This window comes from Megalobrama amblycephala, linkage group LG3 (genome assembly GCF_018812025.1).
Source record: "Megalobrama amblycephala isolate DHTTF-2021 linkage group LG3, ASM1881202v1, whole genome shotgun sequence".
Classification (NCBI taxonomy): domain Eukaryota; kingdom Metazoa; phylum Chordata; class Actinopteri; order Cypriniformes; family Xenocyprididae; genus Megalobrama; species Megalobrama amblycephala.
This window is the reverse complement of record NC_063046.1, coordinates 43,950,593-43,968,572: the sequence shown is the minus strand read 5'-3', so window position 1 is coordinate 43,968,572 and position 17,980 is coordinate 43,950,593. Positions and strand designations below refer to the sequence as shown.

Genomic DNA, 17,980 nt, shown 5'->3' with positions numbered 1-17,980 from the left:
AATTTAAGACAGAATCTTCGGAAATATTAGACAAAAAATCATTTGTCACATGTGACTGAAATCACTACCAAACATGAAGAATTTACAAACACCACCCTCAACGTTCACCACAGGGTGAAGTATGGGAAGTATACAGTAAGCACGAGGTGGACGTCACCCTCCTGGATAGCAGGCCTGAGGTATGGAGTAAGTGGACAAAGAAACTGTAGAAAAGAAGTTGAGGAGGACGTGTCGATTGACGGCATCCTAGTTCTAGATCCTCGCAGCTGCGTTTTCCTCACAAACCTTAGTTCCTTTGTCTCCTTTTGGAAAGCCAACAAACTCCACCACTCCATTGCCCCGAGGGAGGCCTGGGTCACCGGGCTGGCCCACTTCTCCCTGGATACGGTAACCAAGGAAGAGAGATTTTTTTTATATGGGCAAGATGAGGTGTGATGGGGAGGCTGTTTGGAGACGGTAGCGGCGGAGCATGTTGAAGAGGTGGCATGTGGTGAGAAGTTTTTTTGGTTTTTGAAGAAAGACGTTAAGTGGACTATGACCACTGCCAAAGCAGCGGGGAGATCAGGGCGAGAAGGAGATGAATGGACACAGGAAGATTGAAGGAGTTTTGGTAATGAACCACACATTTAACACAATGGATGTGTCTATATCTCTCCCCATTCAATCATTACGAAACTAACCATCCCCCCTTTATACTGTCAGGATCTGTACGTGAAAACGTTTTTATGAATGTCAATCCCTTTTGATAAAATGTCTGAATGTTCCAGACCATTTTCCCTGGAGCGATGATGTGGTTCAGTGCCCTCCAACACTCCTCTCTCTCCCACCATCATTTCCTCTCACCCTGGCACTTCCCCTCCCTGGGTTGGCATCACCGCTCCCCTGTATGTTACCTTCTCTCCTTTGTTGATAGTGCTTATTGCTGGTGCGTTAAACTGAACGGCCGGATTGCCCCTGAGTCCCGGTAGACCAACATCCCCCTGAGATCCACAACACAGACATTTGACAAATTAGAGCCCAGGATTTTATCAGAGAGAAAGAGAGAGAGCGTGAGATAAGGAGTCAAGGTCAAGTAAGGGAAAAGCATAAAAGTAATAAGAAAGTTGTGAAGGACTGATGTGAAAGCAAAGGGTATTGAAAGAGTGTGAGAACAACAGGCAGAATAAACAGTGCAAAAATCTATATCTTTTTTTCCAGTAAAAATATCTCAACATCCTTAAAATATATATTCTGACTTCATACTTCTCACCTCAATAGAAAGCTTTTTTGTTTTGTTTTGTTTTAGTTTTAACAAATATAGTGAGGTTTATGCCTAAAACAAGAAAAAAAATTCTATTTATTTTTTTAAAAAGTTATTGTGACGAGCAGGGCGGGCGAGAACGAGGCCGGTGACGTGAGTGTAAGCGATCTTCGCCGTTCCCTCACAGTTATCTTCTCTGAAAAATCTTCATCTGATGCAATTTTGCATCTTAAGTAAATTTATCTTGTTTGAAAGACCCCATTTCATTCATTGATAAACAGTTTTCTATGTTTTTCCTGTGTTTGTGTTTTCCTATTAAAACAAGAAGTTTGTGTCATGTTTGAGAAACAGGCTTCAGTTACATCACAGCAATGAACCATATTTTGCTATTTGCTGGTCAGTAGTCAGTTCAAAATGGATTTAAAGGGATAGTCCACCCAAAAATGAACATTATGTCATAATTTACTTTCATTGCCTTTATGTCGTTCCAAATCTGTATGACTGATTTTCTTCTGCAGAACACACATTTTATATTTTGAAGAATGTTGGAAACTGTTTGAAAGTTTTGTTTCTCTTTGACTTCCATTGTATGGACAAAAAATACAATGGAAGTCAATGGGAACCAAAACTGGTTATCAACATTCTTCAAAATATAAAATGTGAGCAGCAGAAGAAAGTCAGTCATACAGATTTGGATGGACTATAACTTTAAATTGACCAAAAAAAAAAAAAAACAAAAAAACAGAATGTGTCAACATTTTTGTTCATGTTTCCCCAGAAGAAAAAGACTAAATAATATCTACTAAATGTGAATTTTATTTTTTTCTGTCAAAGCTTAGCATACACTAGCATATAGATGGAATATAACTTTATTTACATTTACATTTTTACTGGAAAACCAGATAAACAAAGAGAATGATGAAGAAAATCACTTTTTACAGAGAAAAAACAGGAAAGCAAGACAATGAAGTGATAGAGAATGACAGAAATGAAAAGTGAGAGCAGTAGGACTAAGGGCTCCTTTTGTAATAGTTACAGCTACAAACGCATGCATATTATTGGTGCACTCCTTTATTTTTAATTTATTTCATAGATCTATCTGACAATTTCAATTGATTGCATAATAGAACTATTGGTCCTTGTTTTCTCTTGTTCTTTGGGTTAAGTGTCCCAACCAAAGGAAACAAAGGCACACAGAAGATTGGAGCAGGTGATTCCAGCACCAGAACAGATCACTCAAAAACAGCAAATTGAATAGCAGCTCAGAGATTCCATGTGAAATATGACAATACTCCTACATTGACTTTACAAGTTATGACGAAACTGCTGGTGCTGTTCTGTAACCTATGAAATCTGTGAACTGCCATTCAAAAGTAAAGGAAAATACATTCCAAACTTGTAGTGTTACCATGCTTATTAGTAAGATTCAATTGTGTATGCAGAATTGAACATACCATAGGGATACACATTCCTTTACATTACAGGAAAAGGCTTTTACTATGTGTAGTGTGGGTTGAGATGAGTAGAAACATACTGAAGTTGGGTTAAAACATAAATGAAACAAGATAGGCATGCTGGGAGTACAGAACTATTTGGAGAAGAGGGAAGACAAGAAAATCTAGAGGTAGATGATAAGAATGAAAGAGTGATGTAGAGTTATTATGAAAAAGACAAAAGCAGTATAATCTTTTAATGTCCAATCCAAAAGACAGAAAGATCTTCTTAGCTAGCTTGTTATTAATCAGTCCCTGAGCAGACTAAAATACTACAAAAATACTAACTGAATGTTAAACTATAAACATTCTCTGAGTGTGCCAGTCTCGTTACAGAGAGTGGAGTTTTATCGTACAGTTATGTGAAAAAACGTTTAGATTTCACTTAGATTTAGAAATCAAAACGATAGGCTGTGACATGCTTAAAAAAACAAAAGATCACGAGCCATTCAATATGTCCAGCTCAGGCTTTCTGTTTCAACAGGAAATATGTCATTACAAGACAGAAAACTCAACACAAAATCAAGCAATTTTGGGGGAGTCTTTAATGTCATAGACACTCAGAGAAGTGTTTGTTTGTGGTGTTAAGCCAATTAACCACCAACAAACACATGCAATACATCTTCAGCAGAGAAAAGATTTAAAAAAAAAAATCTCATTAAAGGATTAGTTCACTTTCAAATAAAATTTTCCTGATAATCCCAGTGCCATCCAAGATGTCCATGTCCTTCTTTCTTCAGTCGAAAAGAAATTAAGGTTTTTGATGAAAACATTCCAGGATTATTCTCCTTGTAGTGGACTTCAATGGCCTCCAAGCGGTTGAAGGTCAAAATTACAGTTTCGGTGCAGCTTTAAAGGGCTTTAAACGATACCAGGCGAGGAATAAGGGTCTTATCTAGTGAAACGATCTGTCATTTTCGAAAAAAAATACAACTGTATATACTTTATAAACACATATGATCGCCTTCCAAGTGGTTCCGCCAAAACCACACTTTCGTATTCATCAAAAAGCTTACGCTGTATGTCCTACGCCTTCCCTATTCTACTTAAGCCGGGGACACACCTAACGATTAGCTGAAACATTCTAAGACTGAACTGAACACACATACCGATTGTTTCCTTCGACTGGAGCCGATTTATATACTCACACATGGAATTTGAACACCGACTGTAATCGCAGACTGAACGCAACTGCCTCTGACTGGACGCGTTTGAGCGCGATCAGTCATAAGTATCAATTTACATTCATAATCGGCCTTACAATCATTAAGTGTGTGCGCGGCTTTACAGAACGAATGCAGAGCCGGTTCCATTTTTTCCGTAAGTAGAATAGGGAAGGCGTAGGAAGTACAGCATAAGCTTTTTGAAGAATACGAAAGTGAAGAAAGAAAGACATGAACATTTTGGATGACATGGGGGTGAGTAAATAATCAGGAAAATTTTATTTGAAAGTGGACTAATCCTTTAAGACATTCAAACAAACATAAACAAACACCCAGGACTCAGCTAAATCTAAAATGCATCTTAAGTATTAACAGTATTGGATAAAAATTAGCATATTACCTGAACCTAATGATGAATGGGGAAAACTAAAAGCAATTGTGTGTGGAAGACTGCTTAGTTGTTGGCAAGTTGATGAAACCCATACCTTTTCGCCTGGCTCCCCTTTGTATCCTTGACCTGGACTTCCCTGTAGAATGAACAGAGACATTCAGCAAACTGTTATTTATGGTTTATTTATGGTTTTATTCCACAAAATAAAAAGTGTTGATACTACAATTTTAAGCAGACAACTATGTAATGATTGTAGTGTTTAATTCCAAAGCAAGTGTTCAAAAGTACATAAATGTTTGCACACTGCCCCCTGTCTGACAGGAGGATAAAGTATTTAACATGATAGGATCATGTAACATAAAACATGCAATGTCAAAACTGTTCCTTAGACATCAGAACTTACTGGAGGTCCAGGAGGACCAGGTGGACCAGGTAGACCCTGTGGAGGGAGAGAACGGTGAAATTACAGTCTTTATACAGTAGACAGATGGTCTAGATGGATGGACGGATGGATGTAATACGTACAGGAAATCCATCTGGACCTCGGGGCCCCAATGGACCTGGAAATCCTGCTGGACCTGGAGGGCCATCAGTCAAAAATGGCTAAGGATTTTAAAAGAATTTGAAATTACCAAAAGGCAACATTTGGTTTTTAGTACTTGAAGGTGCACATAAAGTCAAAATTGGCAATATTCAAAGTTTTCTGAAGCCATGTGATATCTTTGTGTGACAAACAGTCATTACTCACTGATAATCTTTACCATTATACAGCTCAATTCTTTTGATTCAATTTAGTTCAATAACTGTGTGAATGTTGCAAAGTTCATATATTTTTAAAATGACTTCAAAATCGTCTCTACAGTAAACAATAGTGTCATAATGCAGTTTAAGGTTTTGTTTTCTCATCCAATATATGTCAGTACAGTCAGATCTATAATATTTTCTGAATATTAATTGTCTTTTTCCACAAGTTAATGGGTCTCTTTTATGATTGTTTTATGGTGTTTGTTTGTTTGTTTGTTGTTTGTTGTTTTAAATCTCGAAAGCTCCAGTCCTCATTCATTAAAGGTACACTATGTAACTTTTTTGTCTACAATTAAATAGTCAATATATCATCAATCCTTACTATTTACTATGGTAAGCTTATTTTTTTAGGGTTTATATTTGAAACCTGACAAAGTGGTTTTCATGTGAAATTGCACACATAATTCACTCTTCTGTGTGTGTCTCGACATATCCGTAATGGAGAAAAGTTGCTCCAGCTACTTTGATGTGTGTATGGTGTGGGAGTGGCAAAGGTTAGTTGTTACAACGAGTGAGAAAGGTTGACATGTAGCAGCTAATCTTGAACCTCTGGGGAATCAGCTGTAAAAAAACCCCCAAAAAAACAAAGAAGAGAGTGTTCTTGCAAAAGAAAAGCGTGACAGAGCTAATAATAAAATGAGAATCAACACTGGCTTGGCTTTTGGTGGATGCCGAGATGTGGCATGAGTGAGGTATTTTATTGAACAGATAAACTGTCATATGTAACACTCTAACAGAGTTCAATGTAAAGCATTATCTAATGTAAAGGGTCATATTCATCTGCACAGTCACAAAGAGCTGAAGCACAACCAAAAAATGTTCTTGCACAAAATGCATGCAGTTTTGTTTTTAACCACTACAGAGAAAAAGTTATATAGTGTACCTTTAAACATGTTGGTGAGTAAATAATGATTTAATTCATCGGAGAACTACACCTCTTTTTAACACAGCTCTCAAATGTCAGTGACCAATGCCCATCTCATCCCCTCTTTATTAAAACAGCAGAAAAAGTTGTTAACCTCCTTATGTGTGGCCCACCTGAGTGGATTCAAAACCCACAGGTAATACAAAAGATGCATAAGGTGTTGAAAATGACGGAGGGATTTTCCCAGACAGGTCTGCACTCCACACCCAGGTTTACAACTAACTCACAACACATATTATTAACAGGGTTGGCAGTAAATGCCACATGTGGATGTGTGTATGAGTGTGTACATATTAAATGTTTGCATGTGTGATTTGCTTGAGTTTCATAAAGAATGAGTGTAACTTACTGGTAACCTATAATACGGCTCTCCTTTTTGACCTTTCTGACCAGGGTATCCCTATAATCAAAAAAAAAAAAGAAAAAAGTGAAACAAATATGAACACTATAGATCTATATATTTATATTATTAAAAATATAGATGTATATTGTTAAACAATCAGTAAACAATCAGTAATGACAATTTTCACAGCTATTAAATAGAATAAAAAAAACCAAGTATTACACTAATAAGCAACTGAGTATGTAACTTAATTGTAAAAAAAATAAAAATGAATATTTCTCTTGTTGTTATAGACACTGCAGTTGGCATTTGATAAGATGATTTCTTCAGTTATTAAGTGAAACTGCTACTTTTATTCAAATTTGTATATATTTGATGCTAACTCCATAACCCTAATCTTCTTGAAATGCACATTAAGCCCTTATACTTACAGGAGCACCAGGAATACCAGGAAATCCATCAACAGTTCTGCCACCTGGGTCACCTCGTGTGCCATTACAGCCATCGAGACCTGGGGGTCCCCTGGGCCCCTCCTGACCAGGGTGTCCCTGTACAGCATGGTAAAATCAGCTTAGTCAACCATTTTAAGAGAAGAGGTGAAATTATAGTAGAACTGTGTACTCACAGGAACACCATCATTTCCAGAAAACCCAGGAACACCCATTGGGCCCTGTCAAAAAATAAAACACAAAAAGGCATTTGTACTACAGCAGGACCCAACGCAGCAAGATTTGATGGGCGAATGCAGGAGAATAAACAACTAAAATAAACAACCAAATAAAATGATTTACAGGCGAAAGTGTGTATAAGCTAGCCTTCCTCTGCCTCTGCTTCTGATTGCAAATAACTGCTAGTCTAGGATCAGTTTTGTCCATAACAATAGCATATTGACGAAAAATTTAGCAAGCGATTCAGTGCGTATCTGTGTTTGCACTCTGGAGAGCATCAAAGGTTTCTATTTACAACATGCTTTTGCAGCTTTGAGCAAAATAACCAATCACAAATATATTTGTTTATTTCTTGAACGCAATGGCCAATCAGAGGTGAATCCACTCACTGGTCAAATCTCAGTGTTTTTGCTCAGTGCTGAGTTCTGCATGGACTATTTTACAGACATACTGAAAAAAATCTTTGTATACTTTTAACTACAGGCTTTTGCAACAACTAACAAAAAATAAAAATTATTTACAGGCGCAAGTGTGTATAAGCTAGTTTTCGCATAATATTAGTCTTTTGCATAACATTGCACCATTTTGTGCTTTTTTTGTCTTCAGAAAGATCTTTCTTCCTCCTCATATTGCATGAGAACTGTGACTTGATCAATAATGTGAAACCTCTTAAACAGGGTTTCCATTTACCTAAGAAAAACTATTTAACAAACCTGTCTGAGTTATCTAAAAAAAAAAAAAAACCCACTTTCTTTGAAAAACTAAAATCTGAACGTTTATTGTAGTGAAATCCCACTTGCATATTTGGAAAACAGTGTATTTCAGCACAGCAGTAATGGATATCTGTTATATGTGATAATTCCCCTACATTTACCAAAGAAATCTGACCTTATCTCCTTTTAGTCCAGAGGGCCCTTTGCGTCCTACATGGCCCTTTTCTCCTTTGGGCCCAACTGGTCCTGAGCCCCCAATGAAACCCTCAGGACCATTGCTGCCCACTTGTCCAAGTTCGCCCGGCCGCCCCTAGATGGAGACAAAAATTAATGCAGCAGTTAGAAATACAGATGCCACCTTAAAATGAATTGCTATGTTGTACTAACATTTGTAAGTCGCTTTGGATAAAAGTGTCTGCTATATTAATAAATCAAAATGTAGCATGAATCCTTTTTAAATTCAATTTACAGGATAAGTCTGTGCATGAGGGAATGCAGATAAACAAAAAACACTAAAATTATATCAAGTTATGACTTTAATCAAGCACTTTTTATCAAACTTTGAAGAAAAAAAAGAGAAAATACATGCAGAAAAAAATAAAGTTATATATAATATGTAGTATTTCATTTTTGTGTTTTAGTAAAACACTTTAAATATCAAGGAATAGCACAACCACTTGTTTGTCACTGGTAATACTCATTGCTGACCAAATGGTGGCGACACAATCCCACATTTTAACTCATTGCAGCTGGTCTCTCGACATGCAGTATATAATTATTGACAAAATTATTTAGGGCATTACTTATAAAAGGGCAAGTAAGTAATGTGTATTGAGAGTGGATATGATACTGGCCCCTAAAATGCAGCAATCCCTAAAAGGGATTCAAAGGGCTTCCAGAGAAGAGCCCAGATGTGACTGCAGGTACCCATTACAAGTATGAAGACTGGCCAGAGATAACCACTCAATCAGACACCTATTATGAAGTATTTGAACATAAAACAAGACTTTAACTGAAGATGGTGTCCGTGTTTGCTCTATTCCGATTCTGGTCTGTCTACCTCCTTTACATTCCTGTCTTAACTACATTGTCCTGTAAAGGCAAAAAGATCCTAAAATTATACTAGCTCTGGTGACCCATTAGGTGACTGATCAACTGAGCATAAACCTTTTTAATTGATGTTTCCATATATTACTAGGAAGATAAGGACCAAGGAGAGATCACTTACTGCATGCCTCAATGTATGATTAATCTAGTGCAATGTTCAGTCTGTGAAGAATGTTGTGTAATTTTTTTTTGTATAAAACATACTGTAACAATGAACATATGAGGCGTGTTGTCAAATGGCCTTAGGAAAAATGCATGTCTTGAAAGCAGACACTTCAAAACGAACCTTAAATTCAAAATACGATGTCTAATGCAACTGCTGGTGTGGGAAGCAGGCTTTCAACTTCACTGGAAATGGAGTATTAAGATTTTGCATCTCACCACATGGTACAATATTACAAACAAACAAAAAACAAGATCAAGGATCTGCAGTCTTAACAGGATTACAGCCACAAAAACAAATATAGCTGCGAGCAGCGATGGCGGGCCCAAGCCCGGTGGCACCGCCACCCCGGTGGCTTCAGGGCAACTGTGCACAGCGGGCAATAGGCACTTAAAACGGTTAAACATCAAAGGACTATGTCAAATTCACTCCACATTTACTGCACTACAAGGTGCCACTATAGAGCCCCTCCTCCCTGCCCATTTTCAAAGGATTACATGTGCCAAGTTTTAACATTATTCTGATGAATTTTGAAGCAAATCAGGTAAAAATAAGAGGGTGATCTCAATGTATGCTGAAAGTGACACATTTTCTGCTTCCAGTTGGTGGCGCTATTACTTTGAATCACAATAGTCACATCCATGTGATCAGCCTTGTACAACGAAGACTAAGCCGAAGTTTCATCAAAATCAATTAATGTATGCAGAAGTTATAACACTTTGTTTCCCTTTTCTTGCCATAAATTCGTTGCCTCGCCACGGCCAAACCGTTTGAGATATCCAAAATCCGTTTGCAATTAAACAACTTCAATGTGTTAGCAACAAGTTAAAAAAAGTTTGGTGTAAATTGGATAAACCCTGTAGGAGCAGTAGTATAAAATTCATAGCCTGTTTTTTCAAAAAATTAACATTCAAACCAAAATAGCTGACTTCCTGTTGGTCGGAGCTAATGAATGTAAATTAGAAAATTGTCCGGCTTGATGAGAACAATATGTGTACCGAGTTTGGTGATTGTAGGAAAAACTAACCCCCCCACTTTTGTCAAAAGGTGGCGCTACTGAGCCCCTCCACCACGCCCATTTCTATGGCTTTGTCCATGTCTACTGGTTGACAATATTGATGTGTGTGTCGAGTTTCATGCAATTTGAAGCATGTTAAGAGCCTCAAAAACACTCAAGAATATTATTACAGTTTGACCTGTTGCCATGGCAACAATATTTCAAATATCAAAAATCCTGTCATAGGTCTACATCTGCTGTGTATTGACATTACACTGATGAAGTTTGAAGCAAATCAGGTAAAAATAAGAGGGTGATCTCAAAACATTTCAAAAAAGTGATACACTTCCTGCTGCCAGTTGGTGGCGCTATAACTTTGACTCACAATAGTCACATCCATGTGATCAGACTCCTATAACGAACACACTCGTGAAGTTTCATAAAGATCAATATATGTATGCAGACGTTATAACACATTTCCTGTTTCCTTTTTCTCGCCATAAATTCGTTGCCTCGCCACGGCCAAACCGTTCGAGATATCAAAAATCCCCTGGCAATTTTTAATCATCAGTGTCTTGACTTCATGCTGACCGAGTTTGGTGGCGATCGGATTAATCGTCTAGGAGGAGTATATCAAATTCCAGAGCATGCGTTTTTCAAACAACCCTTAATAGCTGACTTCCTGTTGGCGTGGTGTTTAACTTAGAGCACGAAAGTTGTTCGGCCCGATGAGGTCTATATGTGTACTGAGTTTCATACTAATACGTGCAAGCGTGTTTAATATATGGACCAAATTTTCAGACTTTTTTCAAGGGGGCGCTGTCGAGCCCCCCTGCCACGCCCGGGTACCAGCCTCTCCGGCGTCCTAATGGCCGCGGATTCCAATGTGTGTGCCAATTTTCAAGAGTTTTTGAGCATGTTAAGGCCCCCAAAAAGCCCCGGAAGACGGAAAAAAAAATAAAAAAAAAAATAAAAAAATAAATAATAAATATAGCTGCGAGCAGCGATGGCGGGCCCAAGCCCGGTGGCACCGCCACCCCGGTGGCTTCAGGGCAACTGTGCACAGCGGGCAATAGGCACTTAAAACGGTTAAACATCAAAGGACTATGTCAAATTCACTCCACATTTACTGCACTACAAGGTGCCACTATAGAGCCCCTCCTCCCTGCCCATTTTCAAAGGATTACATGTGCCAAGTTTTAACATTATTCTGATGAATTTTGAAGCAAATCAGGTAAAAATAAGAGGGTGATCTCAATGTATGCTGAAAGTGACACATTTTCTGCTTCCAGTTGGTGGCGCTATTACTTTGAATCACAATAGTCACATCCATGTGATCAGCCTTGTACAACGAAGACTAAGCCGAAGTTTCATCAAAATCAATTAATGTATGCAGAAGTTATAACACTTTGTTTCCCTTTTCTTGCCATAAATTCGTTGCCTCGCCACGGCCAAACCGTTTGAGATATCCAAAATCCGTTTGCAATTAAACAACTTCAATGTGTTAGCAACAAGTTAAAAAAAGTTTGGTGTAAATTGGATAAACCCTGTAGGAGCAGTAGTATAAAATTCATAGCCTGTTTTTTCAAAAAATTAACATTCAAACCAAAATAGCTGACTTCCTGTTGGTCGGAGCTAATGAATGTAAATTAGAAAATTGTCCGGCTTGATGAGAACAATATGTGTACCGAGTTTGGTGATTGTAGGAAAAACTAACCCCCCCACTTTTGTCAAAAGGTGGCGCTACTGAGCCCCTCCACCACGCCCATTTCTATGGCTTTGTCCATGTCTACTGGTTGACAATATTGATGTGTGTGTCGAGTTTCATGCAATTTGAAGCATGTTAAGAGCCTCAAAAACACTCAAGAATATTATTACAGTTTGACCTGTTGCCATGGCAACAATATTTCAAATATCAAAAATCCTGTCATAGGTCTACATCTGCTGTGTATTGACATTACACTGATGAAGTTTGAAGCAAATCAGGTAAAAATAAGAGGGTGATCTCAAAACATTTCAAAAAGTGATACACTTCCTGCTGCCAGTTGGTGGCGCTATAACTTTGACTCACAATAGTCACATCCATGTGATCAGACTCCTATAACGAACACACTCGTGAAGTTTCATAAAGATCAATATATGTATGCAGACGTTATAACACATTTCCTGTTTCCTTTTTCTCGCCATAAATTCGTTGCCTCGCCACGGCCAAACCGTTCGAGATATCAAAAATCCCCTGGCAATTTTTAATCATCAGTGTCTTGACTTCATGCTGACCGAGTTTGGTGGCGATCGGATTAATCGTCTAGGAGGAGTATATCAAATTCCAGAGCATGCGTTTTTCAAACAACCCTTAATAGCTGACTTCCTGTTGGCGTGGTGTTTAACTTAGAGCACGAAAGTTGTTCGGCCCGATGAGGTCTATATGTGTACTGAGTTTCATACTAATACGTGCAAGCGTGTTTAATATATGGACCAAATTTTCAGACTTTTTTCAAGGGGCGCTGTCGAGCCCCCCTGCCACGCCCGGGTACCAGCCTCTCCGGCGTCCTAATGGCCGCGGATTCCAATGTGTGTGCCAATTTTCAAGAGTTTTTGAGCATGTTAAGGCCCCCAAAAAGCCCCGGAAGACGGAAAAAAAATAAAAAAAAAAAAAAAAAAAAAAATAATAATAATCCTTAGAAGAACAAGAGGGCCCTGCGCGAATTTTCGCTTGGGCCCTAAAAATCCCACAATCCTTGGGGGTGTATGCATCCATATGCCATTACAGGGTGTTTTTTTCAGTGGACTTCTGCCATAAGAAAGAATTATAGAGCATTAGTGTGGAAACACAGAAAAAGAGAATAGAAAGTGCAGATGTTTCAAAGCAACTTTGTAGGGAGTTTCTTTTTAAACATTTAATGTGGTTTCACATTATCCTTCAAGCTATTCCTCTAACAGCAATGGAGGTGGAAGGAAGGAATGTGTCAATTCTTGCCCACATCAGCCATCAGAGGCTTAACATTTAATCTGAGGCTAAACCAGACAAGCAGTCTTGGTTTGAGATTTAAAAGTGGTTGGTATTGGGAAACCACCAAGAATTAAACAAGATCTGTGTGCAGTTGAGCAATATATATAAGTAGTATAATTAAAAACAAAACAAAACAAGAAACAGTTTATTTAAATTCTTATATAAGATTTCCCACATTTTTTCAGTGGAAGACATAGGAGCACAGGCAAACAAACAAATCAGCAAAATGAGCAAAACATACTTTATAGAGTGACCTGGGTAATATATAGCACTAGGGGGCGTCAGCAATGTTCTAAGGGTGCTACAGGATGAATAATTTACATTGATAACTTATTATAATATATTAAAATAATCAAACTCTAAATTAAAATGCCAAAAAGAACATAAAATAAATTCAAATCATATTTCTCCCTGCATAAACTTCGGTTTCCTGTCTTCTGCATTTGCATATGTATGAGTGAAAGTCAGTGGAATGAAAAGTGTAGTGTGCCCCTTTAGATGTCGCTTGCAATCCCAAAGACCTTGATTAGCTGGTACAGGTGTGTTAATAGAGTGCTACAGTTTTTGGATAAATTCCTGAAATAAGGTCTGTGGTGAACACAAGCTCAAGAAATTTTCACATTTTATAAAATACATCAGTAACAGCCTCTTGTGATTTTTTTAATGCTTTTACTTGTCTTGAAAAAAGCGGTTGCTAACAAGTGACTAAATGGGACTACAAAGGTTGTCAGGGACATTAAATATCATCGCATCAAACAGGTAATCTCATCTACACACTGTAGTCTGCTTTCACAGCTTTGATGTGTTTAAAATCATGCTCTTGCAAACTATTACAACTTGAACTTTCAGGGAAAATGTTTTGTAAATAAAGACTGAAAGAGTTGTCAGATTCTTAGAGGTGGTGGAGTTTGAAGTCATGCAACTGTAGTGTAGCTTGTTTATAGCCTACATTTAGCTTTTTACTTCTGCCGATTGTATTTAGGCTTTGAAATTCTTAAAAGAACCATAAACTTTTGTTAGTCACAGAGCTTATTTTCTGCAGTAATCCAAAAGCCATTGGAAAAATCCTATAGGGTTTAGGTCGAAGGAACCAGGGTGAACCAGCATTCCGGGTTGGCCTACAAAAATATTTCATCACTGCAACACTCTATTAGCTCTGGAGAAAGGAAGAAAGGCAGCCCTCAAGGAACAGAAATGGACATAGATTGGCAACTTTGGCATGGGCAACATGCATTTTCTTCAGAAAACAGAAATTTAGTTGTTTCTGTTGAGTCAACTCTTCTGATGATGATTTGAACTGCATTCCACCACCAAGCGAATGCACTGGACAAGTGAAATACCTTAAAAATCACTATTCGTCTCTATTAACGGAGGGCATTACAAGACCATGATCGGCTCTCACCTGTCTCCTTCACACTTTGCTTCATAGGGTTTCAAATTGTAAACACCGATATTAACCACACGAAGATGGAAAAAGTGACTTCCAGCCACATTAATGCCCACTAGACTGCTTCGTTTGTGGCACAAATCTGCCCCCTCACAATGGACACAATAGAACTCATTCTGCCTTTCTAAGCCAGCCAGTCTTACTCGCCTGGCTAGTGAGCATGCACCTCACTTCCTGTCGGAACGTCCAACAGAATCCATGAGCCAACAGATTCCCCCGGCTCAGTCCTGTTGGCTCTGAGGATTTGGTAGGAACCATTGTTCGTGGGCAGCGAGGCTCAGGCCTGATTTTACCTGTCGCGCCATGTGTTCATCGGGAGCGGTGATGGAAGCAGCGCTAGGAAACACATCAAAAAGGGCTAGGGTGCGGACTGAGTGATTCAGCCTCGATAACCAAATTTCTCGAAGTGCACCACCCCGAAAGTAGAAGCGAAAGAAGCAGCCGTGCCAGGCAGACAGCAGTGAAAACACACACGCACTGACTCAGCAGTCTTTCTCTTGTTCAAAGTTTAACCCTGAAGGCATGCTAATGTGATAGAGTCACAATGTGTTTAAGTGTGCGTGCAACATTTATAAACAGCTTGCCATGTAATGATTTAATGATTTCGTGTGAGACCTTCATCACAAAACATCAACAGTACTTAAAGCTTTCATAGACTTTCTGGAAACATTTACCTAGTTTGTTTATTGTCTCTATCAACTCATTTTTCAGCATACTATAAACAAGTATGTGCCTGATTGGATGATTTCAGTATTAAATGTGTGTATAAACATCCTCCATATATAACCATGGAGAAGTTCATCATGAGAGTATATACCTAAAAGACCATAGAACTGATATTTCAAATCTGTTACTGTGAAGATTTTTTTTTTTTTTTTAAATAATTTATAAATTATTTAAAAAAATAAACAAAATAACTAGTGACAATTGTTATTTAGAGGTCACAATTTTTTCCATTTAACATTTTGGATAATAAATTGCTATTCAATCAGAATTTAGTAAATAAAGTTGCACACACACACACGCACACAAACATGATGAGGCTGTCAGCACAGGCTTATTGCAATTTTCAATCACATCAAACATTACTAATTTTTTTTTTTAAACAAAGAAATTAGAACCATGACAAAGACACTTAAAAACTCCATGAACAATGCGTACAATAACAATGCTGGAGGCAAAGAATGAAAAGGTTTAAAAAAAAAAAGAGATGGAGAGAGAGCTATGTTAACATCACAGTATTTTGCAATCTACCAGCATATAGGTCATAAAATTTCACTGCTGTAACCTCATATCAGATTATTCATCTGATATCTGATATCAGATACCATCATTATATCTTACGTACATTTATAGTCCTATTACATATATGCTAGTGTGAATATCTGTGATGTGTTAAACCCACATCCAAGTGTTACATGTTTTATAAACATTCATTTTTGCCCTGGTACTTACATATGATCCCCAGTAGGGGACAGTCTTATTTCCAAAGACACAACTGAGGTTGCATGCAAAGAAAGTGTAGTTTATAACTAAGCCATTTTCTAACAATTTCAACCTGTTAGATCAAGACATCACCCCAGGGGTCAAAAGTTACAAGGGCCAAAGATCATGTTGGGGTCTGTGTGAAAATGACCTCTCACCTCCTTTCATCTCATTATAAATGATATTTGCCTTAGAATAACAACAAAGACAAGGATACAAAATGCAAAAAACAGGAAGTCTAAATCATTTATATCTAAATCTTGTTAACACTCAAATACAATTGGTTAATCTAAACAAGTAAGGACTGTTTAGACTCTGCTGGTTAATACCTCTTGATCTGGATCAACACGACACCTGGCTGCTCACAGTAAGTGTGCTTACATACACTTTAAATATTTGATTTCAGACTAAATCAATAATTCATCATGTAAAAAAATATGTTCTAAAAGCTTTGGCTAACATTCCATGGAATTGTTATGGAAATGTTCAAAATGATTTTTTATGTGAACATTAAGGGAAAATTCCATTTCATCATTATGGGAATGTTACATTCAGGAACATTATGGACATGTTACATTTGAATGTTCTCTGAACATTCTGAAACAAGTAGTGACATTTTTGTTACTAAAAATGTTTAAAAAAAAATGTCCAACTAAAATGTTTCAGAACAAACATTTTTAAAACATTATTAAGGACCAGGTAACTCTTAACGACTATTCTATTAACGTTACTGGAAGAACATCTATTCTTTAACTTTGAGAGAACAAGAATGTTAGCTAAAGTTCTGAGACCGTTCCCTGTTAGCTGGGTTAGTCCAACTAAAATCATACAAGTCTGTACTAGTTTCATCCACCATGTATGTTAATTACAGTATAATTGGCCTCTGCATTGTGTGCGAGCAGAGGTGACGTACGACTATGTGAAAAACCTTTGTAGTATGATTATAACTGGCTGCACATGTAAATGCACTTAGTGCAGGAAGCAGCTATGGGTTTTGTCCCTCAAGCATGTCTCTCTCTAGTCAAGATGTTTGGGTAAATCGTCTGTAGCCAAAACATAACTCACGTTTGTTTGGATTTTGGTTGTGCTTGGGGGAGACTCCTCTAAACAAAGAAACATATAGGGATAAAACAGATAACAAAAACGTGGGATAGCATGTCTGTGTTTTATGTGATCCCCATGTATTGTAAAAACTGAACATGTACAGCTGTTACCTTAAAGGGTTTACCCATAAATGAAAACTGTAATAATTTACCTACACTCATGTCATTCTAAGATCATAAGACTTTCATTCATCCCCAAAATGCAAATGAAGATATATTGTATGAAACCTTTCCGTCCCTCCATTGAAAGCCCTTTCCACCAAAACTTTGATGCTTTAAATAGGTTATAAATGATTGTAAAAGTAATCAAGTGATTTAAACAGTCTTTTGAAGAGACACAGTCTGTTTTTAGTGTAGTTTTGGGTGAATGATCTTTCAATGGAGGGACAGAAATCTCTCTGGTTTCATTAAAACTATCTTCTTTTATGTTTCAAAGATAAATGGAAATCTTAAGGGTTTGAAACAACATGAGGGTGAGCAAATGATGAGAGAATTTTGGGTGAACTATCCCTTTAAGGAACATGATCTGACCCCTTATCTAGAAATCTACATGCAGGTCCGTCCTTAACATCAGTTCTGATCATCTCAGTATGAAATCAAAGAGAAAGAAAGAACATTTCAGCATAAACAGACACACAAAAACTATTGATATGATTTAATTTGAGAATAATGAATAATAATTTGTGATAAGACTAATGTAGTGTGTAATGCAAGAAAAACAAATTTCATATTGTACATTACATTACATACTATCTATGCACATGCCTGTATTCAGACAAAGTGTCTTTTTATAAACCTAATCAAGAGTAAATTTCTAAAGTCTCATGTTCTAAGAGTGGACAGACTGAGTAAAGATGGCTAAAGTGGTCACACATGCTCTGCACACATGAAAGCCAGTGTTGCTTTTCTTTGGCTGCCCTTAACCCAA

At 37.5% G+C, this 17,980-nt stretch overlaps 1 protein-coding gene across 1 annotated transcript in view; it reads right to left on the bottom strand.

The window, feature by feature from the left end:
• The window catches only part of col4a6 (collagen, type IV, alpha 6), a 101,770-nt gene that overhangs the window by 21,046 nt on the left and 62,744 nt on the right, over window positions 1-17,980 (bottom strand). The window contains exons 5-13 of the mRNA XM_048185613.1: window positions 7,916-8,050; window positions 6,985-7,029; window positions 6,791-6,907; window positions 6,366-6,416; window positions 4,813-4,890; window positions 4,691-4,726; window positions 4,382-4,423; window positions 894-980; window positions 286-378 (exon numbers count right to left, since the gene is read on the bottom strand). Of these exons, the coding sequence (XP_048041570.1) occupies window positions 286-378; window positions 894-980; window positions 4,382-4,423; window positions 4,691-4,726; window positions 4,813-4,890; window positions 6,366-6,416; window positions 6,791-6,907; window positions 6,985-7,029; window positions 7,916-8,050 (684 nt within the window). The remainder of the gene's footprint in view (window positions 1-285; window positions 379-893; window positions 981-4,381; window positions 4,424-4,690; window positions 4,727-4,812; window positions 4,891-6,365; window positions 6,417-6,790; window positions 6,908-6,984; window positions 7,030-7,915; window positions 8,051-17,980) is intronic.